At 38.4% G+C, this 9,603-nt stretch overlaps 2 protein-coding genes across 4 annotated transcripts; one reads left to right on the top strand and one right to left on the bottom strand.

The window, feature by feature from the left end:
* Positions 1–93: 93 nt before the first annotated feature.
* Positions 94–3,098, bottom strand: sgcb (sarcoglycan, beta (dystrophin-associated glycoprotein)). Its single transcript, XM_067512240.1, has 6 exons — positions 2,970–3,098; positions 2,030–2,239; positions 1,729–1,914; positions 1,435–1,626; positions 763–894; positions 94–624 (listed from the first exon to the last, which is right to left on the bottom strand). The coding sequence occupies exons 1-6, from the start codon at positions 2,982–2,984 to the stop codon at positions 424–426; spliced, it is 936 nt and encodes a 311-aa protein (XP_067368341.1). The 5' UTR covers positions 2,985–3,098; the 3' UTR covers positions 94–423.
* Positions 3,099–3,996: 898 nt separating this feature from the next.
* spata18 (spermatogenesis associated 18) lies at positions 3,997–9,143 on the top strand. 3 transcript variants are annotated; one of them, XM_067512248.1, is made up of 12 exons: positions 3,997–4,295; positions 5,215–5,320; positions 5,417–5,532; positions 5,670–5,788; positions 5,959–6,054; positions 6,154–6,288; positions 6,406–6,637; positions 6,778–6,936; positions 7,048–7,223; positions 7,421–7,544; positions 7,656–7,730; positions 7,973–9,143. In XM_067512248.1, the coding sequence occupies exons 1-12, from the start codon at positions 4,197–4,199 to the stop codon at positions 8,027–8,029; spliced, it is 1,494 nt and encodes a 497-aa protein (XP_067368349.1). In that variant the 5' UTR covers positions 3,997–4,196; the 3' UTR covers positions 8,030–9,143. The 3 variants fall into 3 exon arrangements, with proteins under 3 accessions (XP_067368349.1, XP_067368350.1, XP_067368351.1); XM_067512249.1 differs by having other exon boundaries at positions 3,999–4,283; XM_067512250.1 differs by lacking the exon at positions 5,215–5,320 and having other exon boundaries at positions 3,999–4,283.
* Positions 9,144–9,603: the final 460 nt, after the last annotated feature.

The following is a 9,603-nucleotide window of genomic DNA, read 5'->3' on the forward strand; positions in this document are numbered from 1 at the left end:
GCACAATGAACAGCAAATAAAATCATATACAACCCTTCTACAAGGGTTGTATATGAGTAATACTAGATGGTAAGGCAAAATATAAATACTGTGGCCTCTGCTACCAAACTGCTAACTCCTACCAAATGCCCAGTTTAATGTTAAATATTGGTATGGTTAAGCACTTTTATAAATTTTAAATAATATTGACAATTCTGCAGAACAATAAAAATACTTTAGCATTTAGAAGTATGTAAATATCTTTGGCCAAGTCCAATAATTGGCAAACAAAATAAAGAACACAGAATTTGTCAGGTTGACTGCAGAGGTATCAGTATGTGCAAGTTATGAATTTCCAATAAAATGTCCTATATATGAAAATTTGTAATCTGACTTTAGAGGTGAAAAACTGTAGACAGATGCAGCAGATTCCAGTCCAGTCTCCTAGTGAGCTTTTCTACATGGGTTGTCTGATATCTGGCAGCCCATGTTGGGATATTTCACCTGCACACGGAACAGAGTCCCGTCGGCACACATGCAGAGCTTGTACCTCTCCCTAGCTTCATCAAAATAAACATCTGCTGCAGAATTAGGGATGCGTGTGGCATTGAACATGACCGATCCATTGAGGACTATGCTGTTCTCCTGCAACGAGAAAAATTCAAGACTCAATTATTCTTTGGCTCTCACCTTCAGCAGCATTACAATATATTTATGCAAAAGTTTGCTTTTTGTTACACATCAAATCAGGACAACGGGACATGATGATGTTTCTATACGTACAGCCCGGAGCTCGATGCCTCCACCAACTTTAAACTCTACAGTTCGGCCCATGATGTTGACTCCCTCATTACCACGAATGATGGCCTTGGTGTCCCCTGTAATGTTCAGGTCAGATGCTGCACTGCTGGTGATCTAAATTACAGACAAAATATGAGATTTGGGAACGCTACAACCAGCATATACCAAGGACAGTATTAGGTCTTCATTACCTTTTGCACACATACAGTTTATTATTATTAAAGTATTTTGCCATCATACCCTTTCCTCTGCAAGTTTTGAGAACTATTTCCCAATATTTGTTAAAAATGAGAATCTGAAACTCATATTCAAGCCTTAATCAGGTACCCTTTGAATTTTCCTGAAACTATATACATCAGGGTTGCACACCTGCTTTTCATTCTGGCTCAGGCTTTTTCAGGCCAGACAGCCCTGTCCTGAAACTGCTCAAAACGTTTCTGCACTTTGAACCTTCAGTTATTACTGTGTTGGAATCTACGTGCCTACCCAGACCTACAGTGTCAATTGTTAATTAACAGAGCTCAAATAGTTACTAGTGACTATTTACAAATCATTTGATCACTTTATACAATGTTGGTAACAGGTTCTGAAAAACTTCTACAATTCATCGCTTTCCATTGTCATATCACACAGTTATTAGGAAAATATACACACCCTTTCTGTAGAAGCCTTTTTAACACTGAGGACTTTGACTCCTTTTGGCAAATGGAACTCATGGTTTTCAAAGTCTGTACTGAAGAATGTGGTTTGTGTCCGAGGGTCTGTGAAAGATATACCAACGTCACTGATGACTGAGGTTTTGTCCTTCTCTACACTCAGCTTAGTAGTGCCTTGCTGGAACACAACCTGGAACAACATCACATACAAAAGAGTGCACAAAATGTGTCATTGTTGTGTCTGTGTTTTTAAAATGCTGTGTTTACTACTGGTGTACTTTGTGCTGCTCACAGGATTATTGTTGCCAACAATGACCAGGTCATGGTCCTTACGGCCTCCTACTGTGCTCTTGTGCAGAGGGTGAACAATGCCCATATCCGCCTTCTGTTTGAAGCGCAGCAGGCCAGTCTCATGAAACTCCATACTGTCGCACCCATTCGGACCAATACGGATCACAGTCCATATTACTAGTGTGATCTGGGGAACAGTTGAGTTGCACATTTTAGAAGACCATGACTTGTAAATAATGCAACAACTTTTAGTGAAATAAGTTGGATCTATGCTTAAGCACATTGAGACTTTCAGGACTCACAATGAGATTAATTAAGGCTAGGAGGAAGAGAAGAATGATGATGAAAACAGCCATGTTTCCCTTGCGTCCTCTCAGTCCCGTTTTATGAAGACGCTCTTCTTCTATGGGTACATAACCTGCTTTGAAGTTACTGTTGTGTTCCTTGTTGATATTGCGTCTTTCTATAGCCTTCTCCCGCATGGACTTCTTCACTGGTCCATTAGAGCTCTCCTGGAAGAGGAGGCATAACACTAAAATCTGCACGTTTTGCAATTAGTAAGTCCATGAAACATCATTAATTGCTCTAGATTAAAAACATTACATATTGAAAATGTATTTCCTTATATAGAAATTTAGTTGGTCTCAACACATTCGTATCACACTCTAAACAAACCATTTCAAAATCAAACTTTCGCCTTGGATCCATTCAATAATTTCCATGCCCTTTCTCTCACTTTAGTACAACTGACTTTCTCTGAGTGTGTATGAATTTCTTCGCCTATCATCATTTAGTTTCCCTAGCTATCAAAGTTTTCTATTCTGAATTAATTGAGTGTCTCTTGTGTATTGGAATGCACCTCATTTAAATGCCCGGCGACTGCCTGTCTGTGGCCAAGACTAAAAATAAACGGCACTACTTTCACCAACAAAATACAAATCACATCCACTGTATCTTATCATGCAGCTATGTAAATTATAGAAAATACTTTCTTCTCAAATGGCAGGTCCGCTAAATTAAGAATAAAAACAATTTCTATGAAACCTAGCACTAGCGTTCCCTATAATAACGAAACGGAGGCCACAATCCCAGATAGCGTTACTATGAGGTAGATAAAAAGACCAGTACGTTTATATTTTTGCGTCAGGTTTCTCGGTATCGCCTACAATGACAATCGTAACAAAAATTTAAGCAAAGAGACGAAGAAAACTGTAATTGAAAGACACGTTGAAAATAACGGACCTGTTCCGACGCCATGTTGACCCTCCCTCTCCTGCTTGCTGTGACAGGGGCATACCATTTTTTTATTTTAATTTTTTTTTGCGGTTGAACGTGAAGGAACTGGTTTTCAGTTATTTACTGAACATCATTTAGTCATGAATAAAAACGACTAATTTAGCACGAAACGAGAACAAATACAGTGCATAAGTTGCACTAAGTGTGTAAAGAAAACGATAATTGTTGTTAAAATGGTCCCTTCCATATTCAACCAGCCAATGACAGCAGGCCCTGAAATAGAAAAACATATCAATTAATATTTCCCAAAAGTAACTAGATAAACTGCCATACAGACCATAAAATAATAACTGTTGTGCTAGAGCAACAAAAGAATACCTCGTATTCAGGGATTGCTTTCAAATGTAAGTCCAACCTGTATTTAGTAAAAAGCAAATTGTCAGCCAGCTCAGAGTAGTCAGAACAGCTGCCTTGTGCCCTGCAAAATGCAGTAATAAATAGCTCAAGAGAAAAATTGTCTCAGTGTTATTAAATAAACAGCAACTCTTGACTGAATGGCAAGCTATTTAGCTCCTACCGCTTGACAGTGTATGGACTGATAATTTTATTTGCGAATTATTTGTGGTTTTGTTTGGAAATGTATTTTGAAATGATAAAAGATTATAATAATATTGTGGTGGTAGTAGCTTCATATTTAAATGATGTAATAATCTGATAACGCATTGTGAAGGCTACTATCTTACAATCAGAATGATCCAGCACACTTCCCTGGGCGTAAATATGTCTGTGTTAGTGACCCACAGGGTTCAGGCTGCGCATCTTGGGTGTCGTTTGACAGTGTGACCTTACCATCGTATTTGCATCGCTTTGGTGCACAACCTGCTCATATTGCAAGCAGTTTCTAACATTAACAAATCTGTATCTGTAATGAAATATTTTTATTTCCATAGTTTCTCCCAGTCGAAATTTCATACTTATTACTGGCTTGAATGGTAACTAAATACACAGTCACATTTAGGAGGGTGAGGGACGGACTCGTACTTGCAGCCGTAATTTATTTAAAACATTGTGTCTCCTCACTAGGTTACCACAACTGAGGCGGTGCTTGGCATCTGTGTTGTAGGTGGAGAAAGCTCCAGAGTAGGAATTTTTACTGCACCCTCTTCACCGAATAAAGCCTCCTGTCTCCTGGGGCTTTTCGGAACCTCCGAGGATTAGTTATTGTGAACGGACATGGCCGACACTTTGAGGAGGCTGACCAATACCTCGTCCTTCAGCGTCTTACAGGCTAAACTAGAGAGCTGGCAGAAAGAGTATCATGTAAGTTCATCAGTAAGTAAAGACCGACCTAAATCTGACATATCCACTTCACCAGTGCCCTCCATGGGCAGGCTATGCTGTGAGTTAGTGGCTAACTTAAAGGACGTGGATACACGTGAACTGTGCATTTTGAGCAGGCGCTTGCAGGTAACGCTACTTTATTAAAAATGGGAGTGATATAGTTTTTTTCACGCCGCTGGAAGTTGCTGTGTTGTAAAATTTTGAATTTTTGTAAAACATCAGCTTAATATATTAATTATGGATGCCGCGAGGAATTAAGCATTACATTTCTGAAACGCACGAAACGATTTAAAACAATACAGCATAGGAATGCCATGGTTTAGATTAGGTTACATTGATTTGATTTGGTGGTAAAGTTTGGTTGCCGTGGACGCCTGTCACCATGGTTACGGACGGGCTATTCCAAAGAGCTTAGACTTCTCTGTTAAGATGGTTCATGGCCTGTTAGTTCCGGTGGAAGCCCGGAAGTCATTTATATAAACGTCAAATAAATATAATAATTACTAAACATTTACTCTGTAAATGGACACAACAGTTAATGTATGGGATTAACTATTTTGTTTTGTGGTACTTTTACAACAAAACTGGCTGTATAAAAGAGCTGCCTGTTTCTTCTCTTGCTGGTTTCAGTCTCTTTAAATCCGTTTTCATCTTTCAAACAATTATTTGAGTATGAAATTTAAATAAAAATCCCTTTTAACAATCATAGAAAACCTGTCTATAACAACAACCTTTCTTATAATAGAAACTAATAGAAAGGCCATTTTCATGTAGTTTAGAGCTTAAAAGAAAGGGCCAAATCCAAATGATGCAGCCTGTAACATGTTACAATGTCAAATGCACTGTGGTTTAGGCTGTGTATAAGAGATCTTTAACAGCCTATCTTATGTCAAATAACCTCATACTATAGGTGATTTCCTGTGACCAGAATCTAAATAAATGTTGTGAGCTGATTGAGCTCACTGCCAAAATCCAAGGCCAACTGTTTGCCATCCTTAACCTCACAGCAGCCGAGGGTAAGGTTTACATTTGTATTTTAGGACCTTGTTATTAAGCAGGTTATTATCACTGATTAACACATAGTGTTTTTAATATATTTTCTTATCAATTAGGTGGACAATATGCTGGAGTGGACACTCTGAAAACGCGCCTGCTGCCGTGGCTTGGCACCTGTTTCTCAATGGCGAGGCCCTCAGTTACTAATGATACCAGTCTTCAGCTCATCCAGGTGACATCATCTGGAAAGAAAATAAAACAAATAAAATAGTCAAACAATGGCATTCGTGTTCTTGTATTCTGAAGGTCAAGCGTTACTGAAGCGAAGTAACTACTCGAGCGAAGTTACTGAATATTATTTGTCATCAGGACTCAGTAGAAAAGGACAGGATGATCAGGGAGCTCTCTGTCTCCCATGAGAATGACATGCAGAAGATGGAAACTCAGCTGTGCTCCACACGCATACAGTTAGACTCCATCAGAGCAGAGTGAGTGTAACAGGTGTAAGACAGCATTTGTAATGCTGATGGACTGTTCACAAAATAATAGATGTAGAACCAGGGCACTGCAGCTGGCACTTTCCTGACTCAACTTGCAAAGTTTATGTTTAGCTCTAATGAATAATGAGGTGGATCTAAAACTTGCTGTCTCGTCACAGATTAGTTGATGCCCAGAGGGAACTAGATGAGACAAAAAACAAATCAGCAACCACTCTGCTGGCCACTGAAGATGAAATATTACAGCTAAGAGCAGAGTGGGTGATACAGCTAAATTTTGAAATGATATATACATTATTTAGATCAATTGTGTATACTTGTTGATATTAAATCACATTGATATGTTTTTGTTTAAGTTTACAATCTGCACGTGAGCAAGAGGACACTTATAAGAGGAAGATGGAAAGTCTTGAGGAGTATGAGTGTCAGATTCGTATGCTGAGAGATGAAGTGTCCTACCTGAGCACAGAGAAGGCCATGCTGCAGCAGAGGTACTCACATATACCCGATGCAGACATGCAAATACTGTATACATATACACGCACACTGACAGAACAACATAGAACAAACTTATGTGGCTCTCCTTGTTCTTTTGTTCTCTTTCGTAGGCTGGTGAGAAGTCGTTCTCCCAGCCCCTTACCCAGGCTTAGTCACTCTTCCAGCCCTAGGAGAAGTGAGTCGCCCACAAGAGCCCAGCTCACCAACTCTTCCCGCCATGCACGGCTATTATCTCGCTTTAGTGACCTGTATGCCGTGGAACGCCTGGAGGCCCAGACAATACTTCGGCGCTATATTGATGATTTAGAGATGGTCCAGAAAATCATCTTCATTGCTGTGGTGGTATGACTGCAGTTGTTTCAGAATTGCCTGTAATTATAAACAGAAATGAAATTCAGTCAGGGGAGTATTTGATTGGATGGTGTAACGAATGATTTATTTTAAAATATCAGAAGTCCAATTTTGGTGTTTTCATCTCTTAGGAATCCTTTAAGACTGCAAAACTGGCCTATCGTCAGTTCAAGCTGCGTGTTCGAAAGACCTTGTCAGCATCTCACTACGGACCAGAAAGTCTGGAGGATGCAGCTGTGGATTACATTGTCAGAAATTTGGACCTCTATGACGTACAGGCTAGCGTCAATGTAGGATAAAATTTTTTCCGTTAATATGTCCTCAGCAAGTTTCATAAACAATTAAATGTACCCTAACTATTGACAACAGACAAAATATCTGAGTATTTTATTTCCCCTTAGGATGTGATCAATGCTATGAATGTGAACCCTCGGATCTCCTTCCCACCTGAGGTGGACTTTGTCCTCATTAGTACCTTAATCAGGGAGACATGCAGGGTGGCCTTTCTCATGCAGACTCTGGATCCTCCACTTGACCTTGCCTTTGCCAGTGATGGAGAACTTTACAATGACAGCAAGTGTGTATATACCTAAATTAATCAGCCAATTAAATTATGATACATGTAGATTATATGAATTAACTTTGTTTCCAAACAAATTTCCAAACAACCAGTTTACACTACAGCTCTCTACCAGCAGGTGGCGTCCTCAACACAAACACACACGGGATTCACAAATCTCCATCACTATTCTCCCTTCCCTTTCTCTTTGACAGGTATCGTCGTAGCTATGACTCCGAGTTCACTGCTCCTTTGGTGTTTTACCATGTGTGGCCAGCTTTGGTAGAAGGAAATGCTGTAATGGTGAAGGGCGAGGCTGTGACTAGAAGGGGGGCTCTGGTATTGACTTTATAATATATTAGAGATATAATGATTAATTTAAGTTTACATAGAGACTAATGGAAGAAAAATTCATGTTTAAATGGTTTGGGTTGTTGTCTGTGTCTGCAGTGGAGTAGAAGCCGAAGCAGGAGCAGGAGTAGCAGCCCTGTGCGTGCTCGCTCTCTCAGCCCAACTCGCAATCTCGTAAGTCTCTATAAGATTTAACAGTGCAACTGAACACATAAAAATATAGGCACCTTTTGACACGTGTAGCAATACACATTGCATTTGATTTCAAATTCAAACCTATCGCTCTGTCCAATTAACAACATGCATGCATATCATTGGCCCAAAGGGTATGTATTTAAAAATCCCTTCTGGATTTTTTACAGCTTTAATTTACTGTAAAGTAGTAAATATAATCTAAATGGCCACCTTTTTTTCAGACATATAAGAGCAAAAGAAGCTTGTCTCCTGAACGTCTCACAGCTAGCCACCTGTGACCTCTCTTTCATCAGGACAACAATCTACATGTGTAGTTTGTGTTGCAGAAATACAGTCTGTGGTATTTTGAATTCTGATTTTATCTACAACCCCAATTCCAAAACAGTTGGGAAGATGTGTAAAACATAAATAAAAACAGAATGCAATGATTTGCAAATCCAACCAACCCATATTTTATTCACAGTAGAAAGTAAACAACATATCAGATGTTGAAACTGAGAAATGTTAACATTTATTGGAAAATATTATTGAATTTTGAATTTGATGACAGCAACACGTTTTTGGAATTTGGGTTGTATGTGGTTATATTTATATCTTATTCCACCAAATAAAACAATGGAATACTGATATACTGTACTAACCAAAGGTCTATTTATAGTTTTTTTTGTCAGAGGGGAGTTTAATGAAATGTAGAGGTCAATACATTATAAAGTAGATGGAGCTAAATAACCTGGCAGCTGTCTTAGTTTACTGTTTTTACTTGATTTGAATGATTTTAATAGATAGTAACTTTAATTAAGTGATCATCAGAAACTTAAAGTCCATTTTACCTGCACAGTAGCACTTTCTTAGTCTGAAAACTAACTTCAGGAACTATATTTACCACATAGCAATCTGTTTATGTTTGACCAAAAAGCCTAATTTATGCAGCAGCCTATTAAGGCCTGCTGCAGGACACACAGTATGGTGCTAATTATCAGTGCTAATTTCATCATCTCCTTTGGTACTTGAAATACTGATGTTGGTCTTTATGGTTTTTCAGTTAGCAGTTGCTGTGTTTTTTTATAATATTATTTTGGTGCTTTTTTTTTATTTGAAAACCAGCAAAAGGTAACACTGTTTGCAAACCTTATTGCCTCTTTATAGCCTGTTAATGCTATGAATATCTAGCGTGGATTATGGTTTTCAACTCTGACTCTGTAATTTATAATCATGTGCTGAACAAGTTATGTTTTCATAAGGTATAATATTATACCTTATTTTCCTTTTCATTTCTTCAATATTCAATATATTGTTAATTTGATTTCACTATCATTCATACAAATTGTGTGATAAATAAAATTCTTTGTGCCTTCTCTGATTGCTTTTTAAGAATAAATGACAAACCTTTTATTTCCTGCCGCAAGTTGTTATCAGTTTTTTTTTTCTGAACTTTAGTTCTATAGACTTCCATGGATATTTTTCTATAAAAGGCAGCACAGTGGTGGAGTGGTTAGCACTGCAGCTTTTCTGTGTGGAGTTTCTCCCCATGCTTACGTGGGTTTCCTCCAGATACTCTTGTTTCCTCCCACACTCTAATTACATGCATGTTATGCAGGTTAATTGGTGACTCTAAATAACCCACTGGTGTGAATGTGAATGATGTTAAGATTAAATAACCAAATGATTTATTAAGAAAAACTCAAAAAACAAACATGTGGTATCAAATAAACAGAACAGTAGTGAATTGAGAGTGATGGATGAGGCGGAAACTATATGTCCGTTAACAAAACAAACTACAAAACCAAACAAAACTACACTGGGTGCCAGCAAGGCACCAGCCTCCCAATGGAGAAAAGGCAACATCCTGAAC

Source organism: Channa argus, chromosome 8 (genome assembly GCF_033026475.1).
Source record: "Channa argus isolate prfri chromosome 8, Channa argus male v1.0, whole genome shotgun sequence".
Lineage (NCBI taxonomy): Eukaryota > Metazoa > Chordata > Actinopteri > Anabantiformes > Channidae > Channa > Channa argus.

Bases quoted from the DNA above. Each gene is read 5' to 3' on its own strand.
- spata18 (XM_067512248.1), top strand. From the start codon at position 4,197: ATGGCCGACACTTTGAGGAGGCTGACCAATACCTCGTCCTTCAGCGTC. The intron at 5,789-5,958 runs GTGAGTGTAACA...GTCTCGTCACAG, and splicing joins TTAGACTCCATCAGAGCAGA to ATTAGTTGATGCCCAGAGGG. The intron at 6,289-6,405 runs GTACTCACATAT...TCTCTTTCGTAG, and splicing joins AAGGCCATGCTGCAGCAGAG to GCTGGTGAGAAGTCGTTCTC.
- sgcb (XM_067512240.1), bottom strand. The intron at 895-1,434 runs GTGTGTATATTT...TCTGTAATTTAG, and splicing joins AAAAGGCTTCTACAGAAAGG to ATCACCAGCAGTGCAGCATC. The intron at 625-762 runs GTACGTATAGAA...TTCTCGTTGCAG, and splicing joins GAGGCATCGAGCTCCGGGCT to GAGAACAGCATAGTCCTCAA.